This window comes from Polypterus senegalus, chromosome 18 (assembly GCF_016835505.1).
Source record: "Polypterus senegalus isolate Bchr_013 chromosome 18, ASM1683550v1, whole genome shotgun sequence".
Taxonomy (NCBI): Eukaryota; Metazoa; Chordata; class Cladistia; order Polypteriformes; family Polypteridae; genus Polypterus; species Polypterus senegalus.
Window position 1 is genome coordinate 52,996,086 of NC_053171.1, and position 16,361 is coordinate 53,012,446.

General features: G+C 41.1%; 1 protein-coding gene across 2 annotated transcripts in view; it reads left to right on the forward strand.

Annotated features, from left to right (window-relative positions):
• inf2 (inverted formin 2) overlaps window positions 1–16,150 on the forward strand; it is a 195,341-nt gene extending 179,191 nt beyond the window's left edge. The window contains exons 22-23 of one of the 2 annotated variants that reach the window (XM_039741927.1): window positions 10,325–10,381; window positions 15,385–16,150. In XM_039741927.1, coding sequence (XP_039597861.1) covers window positions 10,325–10,380 — 56 coding nt within the window. In that variant the 3' untranslated portion in view covers window position 10,381; window positions 15,385–16,150. The remainder of the gene's footprint in view (window positions 1–10,324; window positions 10,382–15,384) is intronic. The other variant, XM_039741928.1, reaches the window with a different exon arrangement.
• Window positions 16,151–16,361: the final 211 nt, after the last annotated feature.

The window sequence follows — 16,361 nt, forward strand, 5'->3', positions numbered from 1 at the left end:
CAGTCCTATCTGTCACCCAAAAATACCCAGTGAAATAAAATGGACCCGCCAAGCAGTACTGTATCTGTTACCTCTGTGGAGCTCTGGTTGGCACACAGAATGGTGCTTGTTGCAAGCATTCATGCATACCCTTGAAGGCCTTTTTAGGAGCTGAAGTCTATCCTTGAAGGACCTAGGAAGGAATCGGACACATTGATTTGGTCTAGAAGAAACAGGGAGCCTAGTAAGGATATTTAATTGAACAGTATTGTAGCAGTGCTGGCAAGTTGCATGAGTCCCAGGAATGAGCTGGCATTCATTCAGTCATTCAAATGAGCAGCTGTAGGGGAGCATAAGAAAACACCAAGCCGATAAATGGCATAAGAATTACACCTAGTGTGGCCATAGCGAGCAGTCCCATTAAGGACCAAGAGCTACCTAAAGGAGTGAGAATCATGTGGCACTGCCGTGACGTGATGCTAAATTAGTTTTAGAAGCGGGACGGGAAGATCTACAGCCCTGCTTAGCACCCAAATGCCACAGGGACCTAACATAGATTTGCTGGACTCTTCTAAGGAGTTACTGGAGAGTTTTGAGATTGACATCTGAGATCTTGATGCTGCTGGATGAAGCATTAATACAGGATGGAAGGCCGCTAAGACACTGCTACCTCTGCAGCCCATCCACTGCTTCTCCATCTGCCTGGGTGCATAGCTGTTTCCAGAGGTTTGAGCTCATGGAGCTTGGAAATGTTTGGCAGGTCGACTTGCTGTTGAGTTGAGGTGAGCCATGTGACTCAGGGCTGGTAATGAGATGGCACAGGTGCAGGCCAAGCCAAACTGTAAAGGCATTACAGAGCAGCTGAAGGAGAGTCTCAAAGCTGAGGTCCCTGCATTGCGGCGTTAAGTTTAAAGTAGAAAGACAGTTAAGGGTCTGCTACATCTGCAACCCCACACATGGAGGTTTGCCTGGTTACAAGTGATGGACAGAAAGCTGCCCAGAAGTGCAGCGTTTATCACTGTTATTGTATCACATACCAGTGTGACACTGAACATCCCCGCTGCACCGCCAGCTAGAAAAGCAGAGAAAAACTCTGCTGATGGCTCTTTCTCACCAGCCGCATGATAACAACAAAAATGAGGCCCTCCCTGCCATTTTGAAGAGTTTGTGCGACACTGCAAGGAGCTGGATGTGATCTCTGGAGACTGTGACTTTGATGGGAGGGCTGTGTTGCGGTGCTGATGAGTTGCATTAGCCAGGGGATAAGTCACCAACAGAATAAGCTGGCATTCCTTCATGGAAAATGAGCAGCTTTAGAGCATTCTGCAGGTGATCACATAAAAACAGCAAGTCTTCCAAAGCTGCTTATGAAATCCAACTAGTGTGGCAACAACCAGTTGTCATTTTTGAAGGCCAGCAAACTGCGCGGAAGGCCAATGTAAAAAAAAAACAAAAACAAAAAGACTAAAGTTCAATGTTAAAGCCATTTAATGCAGTGCTCTTGCATTTGCTCCATCATCACTTTTTAAACTACTGCTAGCTCGCACTGCAGATTGGTGATTGGCCTCTCGCACACAACTGACATGCGGTCGTGGCCATGAAATAAATTAATGTCTTCCCCTAAGTGTGTGTGTGTGTGTGTGGGAGCGGGGTGTACGTTAAATTAAAAGTGAAGATTTTCGCGATGACTGCCTTGGATTAGTAGAAGCTGTCAGTCCACATCCTACTTTCACGGCAAATAGGAGGTTGAAAAGTCAGAATTCATTTTGAAGGAGGTCTGGTTGAATATTTTGAGGATTAATTGTGAAAAATGATTAGAGTTGGTTATTAGTTGAGGTATTGTGATTGTTGCTAATTATCCTGTGAGTTTTTCTTTTTCTCATTTCTGCTGTCTCGTTGCTTATGAGGGTGTAGGTAGGTTTCTTAGAATATAAGGAGATGTTTATGATTGGCTGATCTGAATGCAAAGGCCATCTCTTTTGTTAGTGTGCAGTTATTGGAGGTGCAGTACAGACACACATTCAGTTATTGACAGTGTCCGGTTTTGTCTAGCAAGGTGTTCAGTTTTTTTTTTTTCATTCTTGAAGTTTATTGGGTTCACGTGAGTTGTTTTTACACCTGTATATAAGAACATCGCCACCAAAGAGATAAATATTTGAGGAGCCAAACCGGGAGATCCACTTGTGATGTGAATTCATACAGAAAGACAGTGCAAATAAACACAAAAGTTGTGTTTTGGTGACCTCTAGCGGTGTCGGGCAGGAATTGATGGGGCAGCTGACGAGCTTGTTTTTCCGGTCACCTCTTTTGTCTGCTGGGCAGCACATGAGTAGGAAGACTGAATGGGGAAAAAGTTTCCACACCCGGGGTACCCAAAAAAAAGAGTCCGTTTAGAGAGGTTTCATTCCTGCACATGCAACACGTCTTCATTATGGCGTAAGATTTGGCTCCCAGATGATCTAAATGGTGGTTTTAGATTTTGATTACTCACAAAACTCGCCAGATGAGTAAAGGGGTTCACAAGCGCAGAGTTTAAGCTTCATGAATGCACTCACATACAGTATGGCGATCTTCAGATGGCTACATTACAATTCATGGACATGTGACGTGATCAGCACTTGGCTTAGTAAAGTTTACGGATGGCATACAGAAATACAGCATGTTATCGAATCTGTGCACAGGCAACCAATCTACAAATGTGGACAATGAACTCGCTAAATGGCTCGTACACTGTAATGAGTAACCTGATCGACAGATGCCCCTGTATTTTCCAGGTTGGCCATTTTTTTTGCTTTGTTCACATTCCTTTTGACAGTTTACTTACACCACACATTTCAAAAGAATCTCTGCTGCAGATAAAGGAGTAGAGATTTATTGGTTGGTTTATCCACTCAGTTTAGTCATTTTCTAAGCCTCTCTCTGTACTGTAATATAAACGCATCAAATGACTTGGGGGGGGAGTTGTTGGATATATTTATATAAAAATGAATTGTTTTTAGTTTCACAGTTTGATATTGATTCCTTAAAATTTATTATCAGCTTTTGGAAGTGTGACCCAGGTTTTAAAAATGTAATATCAAATGTTTTAAAGAAAATAAAATCCTGGTAACTGTATTAGGTGCATCACATTGTGTGTTCTAGATATTCTGCACAGCTGTGTAGATTAAGGGACTTGTGTGTGGTGTTTAGGCAGAGGGAAGTTTTAATGAAGTACAGTATCAATCTATATATCGTATAATGTTCTGTCTAGCTTATCTATGTATCTATCTGTCTCTTATATAGTGCCTTTCATATCTGTCTATCTATTTGTCTTATGGAGTGAAGTGCCTTTCAATTCCACAGTATATGTCTATATAGTATTTTTATATTGTCTTGTCAGGTTAGGTCAGGTTGGAGTGCATGCACTTGTATAGCGCGTTGCCGCAGTCACCACATAATGAAATGGTTTGGGATCCTGGTTGCCAACCCCCCAGGCAGACACGGGGTCGAGTCCCGCCCTCTGGAAATCACCATCTGTCTGCCACAGTGAGGTGTAACATGGACATTCCCTTGGTCTGGTCCAGCCACTCAGGCCCTCAACAATGAGGAACCTATGAGCCTGATCACCCTCGGGGAATCGCGCCAGATGGCCGTAGTGCCATAACTGACTCTCCCTCACAATGGAGGTAATGTGCCTCAATGGAGACTCTGTGAACAACTGAAGATCGAACCAGCGGTACTCAAGGATTCCCCAAAGAGACACACATGAAGGAATCCAGTCTTCATCTCAAGTCAATGGATAGCGTACATGTCTTACAACTGTATAGCAAGACAGGAAGCACCAGGACTCTTAAAAACTTGGACCTTCGTCCTTTTGCATAGATATCTGGAGTGCCACACACCCCTTTCCAGTCACCTCATGAACCCCCCACCCCCATGCTCTCCCAATCTATCTACTGATATAGTTGTAGTTGGAGATCTACAAAGGGAGAGAATGAATCGCGTATTATAAAGTAGTTTTTATTCCTGAGCTTACAGCTCCTGCCAGGAGCCGTTATCAGAGGATAATGCTTAGACATACAAGAATCAAAGTCAATATATAGCAAAATTATGTGAAGGTGAGTGTGTGCGGGTGTGTTGGATAATGAGGTGGGGTTAGGAGGGTGTTGGTCGTAAAGTTTTATTTATTATGAGGATGTTCTTCTTAAGTTTGCATATGCTGGGTTCATATCCAAATGTCTATTAATGACATTTTCGTTTGATAGCCAAGATTCAGCCAGATCTCTGGCACTTTAAGTACTGGCCTTAAATCTTACTTGTACATTGTCCCAGTTAAATGTGTGTCCGGTTGAATATGTGTGCTTATAAATCGGTGATTGTGAGACTTTCCTTCTGACGGCATTTGGATGCTCCTGTATACGTGTTGCAATTCTTTTTGACGTTTTTCCTATGTATACTGCTGGGCAAGAATTACATGGAATACTATAAACTGCGTTTCGTGTCTCTGCTGCTGATTTCTTGTTTTTGGCATTAAAATACATAAAATACATTAAAATCCATACATAGGACTATATACAGTGGGTACGGAAAGTATTCAGACTCCCTTCAATTTTTCACTCTTTGTTATATTGCAGCCATTTGCTAAACTCATTTTGTTGTCTCCACACATACCATTTAGAATTAAGGCCAAAAAGTTCTATCTTGGTCTCATCAGACCAGAGAATCTTATTTCTCACCATCTCAGAGTCCTTCAGGTGTCTTTTAGCAAACTCCATGCAGGCTGTCATGTGTCTTGCCTCTCTTCAGTGTGTGTATAACCAGGCACTGCTCATCACTTGTCCAATACAGTCTCCACAGTGAAGCATGGCGGTGGCAGCATCATGCTGTGGGGGTGTTTTTCAGCTGCAGGGACAGGACGACTGGTTGCAATCGAGGGAAAGATGAATGCGGCCAAGTACAGAGATATCCTGGACAAAAACCTTCTCCAGAGTGCTAATGACCTCAGACTGGGCCGAAGGTTTACCTTCCAACAAGACAATGACCCTAAGCACACAGCTAAAATAACGAAGGAGTGGCTTCACAACAACTCTGTGACTGTTCTTGAATGGCCCAGCCAGAGCCCAGACTTAAACCCAATTGAGCATCTCTGGACAGAACTAAAAATGGCTGTCCACCAACGTTTACCATCCAACCTGACAGAACTGGAGAGGATCCCCAAATCCAGGTGTGAAAAACTTGTTGCATCTTTCCCAAGAAGACTCATGGCTGTATTAGCTCAAAAGGGTGCTTCTACTAAATACTGAGCAAAGGGTCTGAATACTTAGGACCATGTGATATTTCAGTTTTTCTTTTTTAATAAATCTGCAACAATTTCAAAAATTATTTTTTTTGTCTGTCAATATGGGGTGCTGTGTGTACATTAATGAGGAAAAAATTCATTTAATATATATATATATATATATAGAGAGAGAGAGAGAGAGAGAGAGAGAGAGACTAGCAAATATATATAAAATACCCGCGATTCGCAGTGGATAAGTAGTGTGTTAAAGAACTTATGAAAAAGAAAAGGAAACATTTTAAAAATAACGTAACATGATTGTCAATGTAATTGTTTTGTCACTGTTGAGAGTGTTGCTGTCATCAAGGATTTGATTATCATTATTTCTTTCAATCAGGTTCGTATTTGGAGGATGTGTTGTGTTCAAGTTACATTCCGTGTTTGTCAACCGTTGTAAAGATAACAGGTTTCATTCATCGAAGTGTTCAGTACCCAAAGCGGTACTCGTGAATCTAAGATGTTTAACAGGCATTCCCGGTATCAAGTTGTGGATTTGCCTGCGAATATTTAGCGGCAGAGTGTCAATAAATTTAATTTAAACTTAAGCTTTACATTTTGCTTTCCTATTGATATGTCTACAAAGGCTTGTTCAGATCCAGAGGGTTGTTCCTTTCTTACTGCATCAATAAACAGCTTGTCTTCCTCTTTATCTGAGACATCACGCACTGCATTCACGGGTTTACCTCTTCCAGTCCTGCAAAGTCAGTTCACATGAGCCCCTTGGAGTACATGCATCGAAGGTTCTCAGCCGTGCTTGTGCTATTCTAGTGCGATCTTGCGATGTCCATGGCTTTATTTAATGTTAGCTCAGACCCGACACTTAAAAGATTCTCTAGCACTTTTGCTGAGTTTCTGCCAAACACTATTCCTTCCCAAACCATCTCATCTTCGTTTGCATAAGCACAGTCCCTCACCAGCAATTTTAACTCCGTTACAGCAATTTTAACTCATCCTCTCATTAAACTTGTATCTTGCGAATATCTTATTCGTCGTAGGCATGACAAACGCCAGTGGCAGCGTGTCTATGAACTTAATTTAACCTTAAGGTTTACACCGTGCTTTGTTTCCGCAGTAGCTGCACTTATGAAAATGCTTGTCACTCGCTTCATATTCTTTTTCTGCCTTCTCAATTGTGTAATGCGTTCCTTGTTCAGCCCTCCTTGCAGCTCTCACTTGTTCTCTGCGTACTGCGTTCACAGTCAGTTCACATGAGTCGCTCGGAATACATGCATCGAAGGTTCTCTGCTGTGCTTGTGCTATGTCGTGCGATCTTGCGATATCCATGGCTTTATTTAATGTTAGCTAAGACCCGGCACTTAAGTTTCTCTTGCACTTTCGCTGAGTTTGTGCCAAACACCAGTCTATCCCTGACCATCTCATCCTTGTTTGCATAAGCACAGTCCTTCACCCGCGAATATTTAGTGGCAGTGTGTCTATTGGATTGCCGCTGACGGATGGCCTTATATGGGCAGACACTCAATTACGTAGGAGGCATGACAATGAGGGACGCAACTCCGCCTCACACGGTGACCGAGCTGCTGGCTATGGCTGTATATACCTGTATGTATGTAAGCAGGTTCCAGTTATGACCGTTAGGCTTAGAATTTTTAAATGAAACCTGCCTAACTTTAGTAAGTATTCGTAAAGAATGAGCCTGCCAAATTTCAGCCTTCTACCTACACAGGAAGTTGGAGAATTAGTGATGAGTGAGTCAGTCAGTCAGTCAGTGAGGGCTTTGCCTTTTATTAGTATAAATGAGAGTGAGAGAGAGGTATTTTTATACACTCGCTATTAAGGTTGTGTGTTTTTATATAGATATATAAACACCCAGTAACATATATATGTGTGTGTGTGTGTGTAATTTATTTATATATATGTATATATGACTGGGTAATGTGTTAGGAACGAAAGGATGCCACATCGTTTGATGGAAATGAAAATGATCAACCTACAGTACCTTAAATTCAAAGACGCCCCAAAAATCAAAGTGAAAAAATTGGCAGACTAGTCTATTTTGCAAAAATTTAATTGCAGCAACTCAAAATTTTACGCAGCACTTTGTATGGCCCGTGTTCTTGTATACATGCCTGACAACATCGGTGCATGCTTCTAATGAGATGACAGATGGTGTTGTGGGGGATCTCCTCCCAGATCTGGACCAGGGCATCACTGAGCTCATGGACAGTCTGAGGTGCAACCTGGTGGCATTGGATGGACCAAAACATAATGTCCCAGAGGTGTTCTATTGGATTTAGGTCAGGAAAGTGTGGTGGCCAGTCAATGGTATCAATTCCTTCATCCTCCAGGAACTGCCTGCATACTCTCACCACATGAGGCCAGGAATTGTCGTGCACCAGGAGCCACTGTACCAGCATAGGGTCTGACAATGGGTCCAAGGATTTCATCCTGATACCTAATGGCAGCCAAGGTGCCTTTGTCAAGCCTGTAGCGGTCTGTGTGACCCTCCATGGATATGCCTCCCCAGACAATCATTAACCCACCACCAAAGTGCTCATGCTGAATGATGTTACAGGCAGCATAATGTTCTCCATGGCTTCTCCAGACCCTTTCACTTCTGTCACGTGCTCAGGGTGAACCTTCTCTCATCTGTGAAAAGCACAGGGCACCAGTGGTGCATCTGCCAATTCTGGTATTCTATGGCGAATGCCAATCGAGCTGCATGCTGCTGGGCAGTGAGCTCAGGGCCCATTAGAGGACATGGGGCCCTTGGGTCACCCTCATGAAGTCTTTCTGGTTGTTTGGTCAGAGACATTCACACCAGTGGCCTGCTGGAGGTCATTTTGTAGGGCTCTGACAGTGCTCATCCTGTTCTGCTTTTCCCAAAGGAGCAGATACCGGTCCTGCTAATGGGTTAAGAACCTTCTATGGCCCAGTCTAGCTCTTCTACAGTAACTGCTTGTCTCCTGGAATCTACTCCATGCCCTTGAGACTATCCTTGAAGACACAGCAAACCGTCTGGCAATGGTACATATTGATGTGCCATTCTGGAGAAGTTGGACTACCTGTGCAACCTCTGTAGGGTCCAGGTATCACCTCATGGTACCAGTAGTGACACTGACTGTAGCCAAATGTGAAACTAGTGAAAACATTCAGAAAAGATGAGGAGGGAAAAATGTCAGTGGCCTCCACCTGTTAAACCATTCCTGTTTTGGGGTCATCTCATTGTTGCCCTCTACTGCACCTGTTGTTAATTTCATTAACACCAAAGCAGCTGAAACTGATTAACAACCTCCTCTGCTACTTAACTGACCAGATCAGTATCCCAGAAATTTCATTGACTTGAGGCTATACTCTCATTAAAAAGTGTTCCTTTAATTTTTTTGAGCAGTGTATATATATATATATATATATATATATATATATATATATATATATACAGTAATCCCTCACTATATCGCGCTTCGACTTTCGCGGCTTCACTCCATCGCGGATTTTAAATGTAAGCATATCTAAATATATATCACAGATTTTTAAGCTGGTTCAGATTTCTGGACAATGGGTCTTTTAATTTAAAGTACATGCTTCCTCAGTTTGTTGGCCCAGTTGATTTAATACAAGGGGCGCTATTGGCGGATGGCTTAGAAGCTACCCCATCAGAGCATGTATTACATATTAACTAAAACTCCTCAATGATATACAATGTGCTTCCCGGCGGATTGTTTGCTTTTCTCGGTCTTTCTCTGACATTCTCTGCCTGACGGAGGGGTGTGAGCAGAGGGCTGTTTGCACAGAGGCTGTTTGTTTAGAAGATACGGAGGCTACTCTAAAAAATGCTGAAAGACTTCCTTCACATTGCTCCCTTCTTTGCGGCTGCTTTATCGCGGTGCTCATACTTAAAAGCCCAACAGTACGTATTGATTTTTTGATTGTTTGTTTTTCTGTCACGCTCTCTATCTCTCGGACATTCTCTGCTCCTGATGGCTCGTTTGAAGAGAAGATATGTTTGCATTCTTTTAATTGTGCGAAAGAACTGTCATCTCTGTCTTGTCATGGAGGACAGTTTAAACTTTTGACTAAAGTGTGTTATTTCATGTCTAGAGGGCTCTAATAATGTTAACAGGGTGGGAGAGTTTATAAGGGCTTAAAATATATAAAAATAACCATACAAACATATGGTTTCTACTTCGCGGATTTTCACCTATCGCGGGGGGGGTCTGGAACACACACTATATATATATATATATATATATATATATATATTTATATATATATATATATATATATATGACAGCAACACTCATAACAGTGACAAAACAATTACATTGACAATCATGTTATGTTATTTTTAAAATGTTTCCTTTTCTTTTTCATAACTTCTTTAACACAGTATTTCTCCGCTGCGAAGCGCGGGTATTTTGCTGGTATGTATATGTGTGTGTATATATATATATATATATATATATATATATATATATATATATATATATATAGGAATAATTTCATTTCTCTTTATACAGAGCATCAGAAGTTTCAGCCCGATGTAATTCATACTCCAATCTTCACACACTTAATTGCTCCCCATTTCTAGGTGGACTTGAGTCTTTGTAATTGTTCCTGATAGTTAACTTTGTCAATATTAAGGTGAGATTGATGCTTTTTATTTAGTGAATGCTGTCATAAAACTTTTTAATAAATCAGAGTTTTATTGCAATATTAAGTGACACTGAACATAAATACTGCTGCAGGCACTAAGGCTACAGGATTTCTTAAGATACTCCAAATGGATTCCTGTAAATGACAGAATTGTTGTCAGGACTGGATATTGAGGCCCTGTTAAAGTCATCCTGGTCTTTTTGTTAGAATTCTAACATTCTTTACCAACTCACAGATCATAGCCTTTAAAGGTCTCCACACCTATTGGGTTTCTTAACGGTGGAAAGTCTAGTTGAGGGGGTCCAAGTGGTTGAGATGCAGAATTTTTGTGATGCATCACAAAATGAAGTCTCAAAGTTACTTTATCAAGTGGATTCCAAACTCGTTTTTCTTTTTTCTGACTTTCTTAAACAGTTACTTGTAAAGAACACGGACACAACATGTCAAAAAAGGGTTGTGTGTTACAGTAAGGTAAGTCGAGTAGCAAGTGCTTGTATACTAACTCTAATGTGATAGCGTCCTTGTTACTTTGCTCCAATCCCTGTGATTAACACAGACACCAGACTAATGAAGTCTCCATTTGTACTTTTTTAATCTGAGAATCCTCTGCTTGCGTGTGATCATTCTTTAACTTCAAGCTTTAATACTTAACATTCTCCGTGCATATGTAATAAATCATCTACGCCTAAAAATTGTCTAACTTATCCGTGTTTTTGCTTTAAATGTGTTTGTCTTCCTTGGATGTTAAATTGTGCCTCCCTGTGGTTCTTGAGGCATTCTTTGATTGCGGGACATTTGTCCTCCTCCTCTTCACTTGGTTGAACATGAAACTTGGACCTGAGGAGAGAGGCACAAGGATCAGGTTTGTTTATAGAGTTACCATATTGATTTGAATGAAACCTCGAAATGCATATAGTATTGCTGTACCAGTATTCTTTAGTTAGAGGCATTACATTACGTGTTTTGTCGTGTACAGACGTCGTCATTTTCATCTCCACAGATATGCTGCCTGCACTATGTGAACGTATGGCCCTATTCTGCACTTGCTTTGGACATTTCTTGGTTTACCAGCACAACATAAATCTTTTAATTTGGCAGAGAATTTGCTCTCTTCAGGCGCACTCTATTATTGTAGAGCCACATTTTAATTAATTTATAATAAATTTTAAAAAGCTCTTTCCCATGTGTTTCAATCCCTCTAATTCCTGTTAAGTGGGTTTGAAAAATCTTGACATTGTAAGCTTCTAAACTGATCAAACATCCTGTCTGTGCGGCACTGATGCACACGATTCTTTAAATCTCAAGAGTAAGGTACACATTTCAATATGGTGGACTCCAGCTCCCTCTGTGGAATGCCCCACTTTTGAAAGTGCTCTCACATATCAGACCCCAGAGAGGTTGGTTTATGGTCACTCCAGGCTCGTGCAGCGTCTCTCCAACTGTGTCTTGTCAGGTTATTGTTTAGTTCACTCATTTCTTTCCCACTTGGATTCTTTGCTTCACTACGAGTTACATAAGAACAGAAGAAAATTGACAAATGAGAGAAGACCGTTGAGTGCCTTTGTCACTCAGTCGTTTAGCTAATAGCTTAGTTGTCCCAATATCTCATCCTGATACTTATTAAAAGTTGTGGAGGTTTCTGCTTTAACTCCATGTCTTGCCACTTTGTTTCCACAATTCTTTGTGTAAAGAAGTGCTTTCTGACTTCTAAATGCTCTTTCATCCCCTAAACTTCCATTGGTGTCCTCGAGTATGTGATTCATCGTTTAGTTGAAAGGAAAGAATTCTGCTGGATCTAGTCTGTCAATGCCTTGAGAATCTCAAAGACCAGGATTAGGTCTTCTCTTTCAGACTAAACAAGTTTAACTGTTGGAGTCTGTCACATGTCCTTAAGTCCCATGATGCACTTGGTTGCTCTCCTCAGCACAGCTTCAAGTGCTACTCTGTCTTTCTTGTAGTATGGTGACCAGAACTGCACATGATACTCCGGATGTGGTCTCAGTAGTGTGTTATACAGTCTGGGGATAATGTTCCTTCATTTACCGTATATACCCGCGGATAAATTCTCCCGCATATTGATTTTACCGTATAATTTTTGGTGTTTTGTAATGTCGGTCATATAAGTTGAATGCAGAAAACTCCTGCTATTGGTCCAAGAGACTGCGATATGCTAATGCCCACCTGAGAGAGTAACCACGGAGCACACAGCCTTTTTTTTGTGTGTATTGTGCCTACGTGACCACACAGTAATACCCAAACTATTCTGAAGCGACGTTTACACTGTTTTGTGTTTTTTGTATCTCACACCCTCATACACCTTTATCATAAGAGCATTTGATCAGAAGAATATATGAAGTTGGTTTTAAATTAAACGTCGTTGAAGTGCCGAAAGAAATTGGTAACTGTGCTTCTGCTACTAAATTCGATGTGTCTGAGAAACTGATGTGAGATTGGAGGAAGCAAGATGTAAAAAAATAAATGTCACATTTTTGAACAGGCATATAAGTTGGGGTCTGATTTTATGATTGATTTTTCGGGTTTCAAAGACCCGACTTGTACGTGAGTATATATGGTAAATCAGAAAAAGTAACGAGCTGAGGAGAGACCTCCAACTTGACGACATCTTGAAGAATGGCTTTTAGTGAACACACCTTTCCCACTGTTCTCTCTCGCCTTCACAGGCAGGGGTCTGATTGCTGTAAAACTTCATTGCCCAAACCGCTCCTGTCAAATCGTGCACAGCCCTGCCTTCACTGTCTCAATACTGGATTGCTTCACTCTTCTTTTGAAAGGAAGAAAACAACAGTTTCTACTCCAGTGATTTGACTCTAGCTTCTTCCAGCTCAGTTCAGGGTTATCTTCGAAATTTTGTGATTCTAAAGCTCCTTAACTCCTCCATATTCCTGTTGTCTCTTTTTACCTGTGATGACACCTGTGGTGTCATGATGCTGGCCTTCAAACCCGTGTTGGTGACCTTTGAGGAGTGTTTGTTCCCCTTTGTTTCTCCTACTCTGTCAATTATCAGGTTCTTTTGATTATAGTGGGCTCAGCGAGGTCCCACCATGTTTTTCTTTTTTACGTTTTAGATTTGTTTTCTCTGTTTTGCCCGGCACCTTTTGTTGCTTGTGTGCCCTGTCCATGTTTGCTGTTTTTGGTGCAGTCGTAGTAATGGTATTGCCACGTGTCCAAAATATTGTGAAACTCTCACTGGCATGACTGACCAAGATGAAACCAGCCACCAATCTCCAGCACCATGATAAACAAGAATATAGTCCAATCCAGAACTTCATTGTAAGTAATAGAAAACAGAAATCCGTTCACATAATGGGCTCCTTACTCCTGTTTCTAATCTCCCCTTTTCTAAAATATTGTGGGGCAAAACGCTGACAACACTTCAGTTTGGTAAGATACACAAATGCCGTTCATACGATCAGAGTCTCCCTGAAGTGCTAGAAGGTCACTTTTCCTAGTGAAGGTGCTAAAAAGTGTGTGTTTATTGATGGCAAATTGATCAAGGAATAATAATGCTTGTGTGTGCACACAAAAAGAAGCTTGAAATGTGCATATGCAAGTTCCCATGCAATTGTCTGAATTTATAAGAGAAAATTTGACAGGAGACGTGCATATGTTTATGACCACTGTGACCCATGCATGGGCAGAGAAAGTGGGAAATGATGACTCCCTTGATCAAGCAGGGAAATGCAGCCAAACCAACTCAGTAATGAGTCGCACATATAATAACTCGGATCACTGAGCTGCTGTTATAATGTGCATTGATGAGACAAACATTAAAACTCAAAAGTGACGAATAAGAGGTACAAGACTGGATTTTAGTTCCCTTTTTAGAGGGCCAATGCTGCGTATTTATCATCACCGCACATAGACACCGTTTGAGCAGATGTTGAAACATTATGTTTGTAATGTTCTAAAAGTACCCAGATCTTGCTTCACACAGCATATAGACCTTGAATCCTGAGTTGTGCCCATTTGGATGAGATACACTGTATCCACAATAGCCTTCCCTTGTAACCCATGAGGCTTTGGCCAATGCTTATGTCATGATCGGGAATATACGCCTTCTGCTTGATTTTTGACGATTGCCCAACACACATCCGACAATTTGTACAGTTTCAGTGCCTGGTAATGGGCTTCATCATAGCCAGCATTATTATTGAAATGCAGGAATTTCATAATGCTTGAAAAAAACAACCCTCATAATTTCGTCAAAAAGGCCTGTGTACAACAACTGCTTTGCAGTTCTGTACCATTTCTGGACTGGTTTACCCAGCATGCCCTTTAGTATCAAGAAACTGTAAAACACCCATGTCATCTGCAGCGATGAACAAATGGTTTCCTGTGACTGTTCTGACACTGCTCAGCATAGTGGTTCATATCAACAACTGTTTTCTCCTTTTGACTGTTATCAACAAATTGTAAATAGACCAGATAATCCTCAACAGTAGACATCTTTAGAGCTGGGTTCTGTGGATATGAGCAAATGAGGAGGTGCAGGATTGTCAGCAGCATGTGAAGCCAATGGCAAGCACGAACATCACTGAAACTTGGAAGGCTGGAATCTACCCAACAGGTGCAGGTTTCACTGTCTGGGTCAGCGTCTGATGACAAATTCACATCATCGTTGCTTTCAGTTTGTTCTGAAATTGCCGTTACGGCTTTTCATTTGCCATTGTGTTTTTGGTTGAAGAGTATTGATGAGTTACTTTAGAGTTTCAATATAGTGACATGGCAGAAAGCATAGAAATCTTTATGGGTATTTTCTCCCGCATGATGTTATTTCATCCACTAGATGGCAGCAGAATGCTGTCCCTGAATGTTTCCTGAATTGTTTTTTTTTTTTGTAAAGCTCTTTGAGCTACATTGTTGTATGAAAATGTGCTGCGTAAATGAACATTGTTGTTCCGAGAGCTATTTGGGCGTAACACCATAAAGTGGATCATTACATGTCACCCTGAGTCGAACTCGGGCTTAACCGTATCTGCTTAGAATTCCCAGTCATGTTTGGGGTAAAGAGCTCAGATTTGCCATCATAATTGTCTTTATAACGATAAAGTAAATGTTGATATGCTACCATTTAGCTGATAAACTAAAGAAAGTGGGAAATATTTTGTGGTTGTATTGTGATATTGTTTGTTGCGTTTTGGAGAAAGCACAGTATTTACAATGCTAGTTATGAACAGCAGTATGGGGTAAGAGTAGAGCATAAAAACATTAAAAACATACAAATCGGGAATACGTACGATGAGGGTTTCCATACAATGGCTGACCCTACGCTGTGACCCCCAAAAAGATAATTTCCCTGAGGGATTAATACAGTGTACAGTGTGCAAGTCCAGAAGTGCCAATGATGTGAGGTGCAGCACAAGCAGAAACACGCTTGTGTGGCAGATAACCCCTTTAACGAGCAGTTATCAAGTAATGACAAATCACGTTTTATTTTGTTTATTTTTAAACAGGGAGTCCAAGAAAGAAAGGTAAAGGACATGAAAAAACGAAACGGATATGTTAGAGCAGAGTGGATGGACGAACAGCTGCTTTGATGTTCTGCAAGTGGACAACAGTGTTCAATATTATCGTCTCTGCTTCAAATCTCTGCAAAAATAAAAGCATCAATGTCTACAAATCCACTAAAAGAAATGTGAGGATGAGTGACGTGAAGGACCCGTCCAAGTAACACGCAGGCAAGGAAGCTTTCGCTCACCCGGGAGCAGCAGAGGCGTCTTGTTGCTTTCCAGCAGCAGAACCAAGGAAATGTATAAACTGCCAATGTTCGTGATTTTAGCACTTTAGCTTTTACTGACCAAACATGCATGCTGCCCATGGTTTCTTTCACAGTTGAGAGGCTTCTAAAGTTGGAGCGCTAGAAACTGAAAGCTTGGGCAGAATTACGTGGGTTCTGCTTAGGTTTTTCGGTTCTCCTGTGCCATCCGAAATGGGTAGGTCAAAAGTCGTGGAGCCTTCTAAAAGTTTCACTGGATTTGCGCTTTTTTTTTTTTCCTCCCTCATTTCCACGTAATCTGAAATGTAATTTTCTTACCATGCTTTAAGGACATGTACTGTGGTTATTTTGTTAAACTGATGTGTTCAAAGTGTGTTCAGAATCTCTTATGTTATGATATCTTGCTAGGGTAACTTTCGCAAGTTCAGTGTGAAAAAAATGTACATGTCCAATTCTTGTAAAAAATGTGTAAATGTAAAATATATGTATGTGCTGTATGTGTATATGCAGCCTGTTTAATCTGTTGGTGTGTGACATTTTCTCGGTTTACGTTTTATTTCAGTAAGAAAAGCCACATTTCAGAAATAGTCCACAAAGATGAATATGAGCGCATCAAGAACGAGTTTTAGGCAAACTGATAGAATTCACGGGTTGCTTTGTATCAGGTAGGTTAAGTGCTACAGTGTTGTGTGGCTGATCACACCAGGTAGGAAG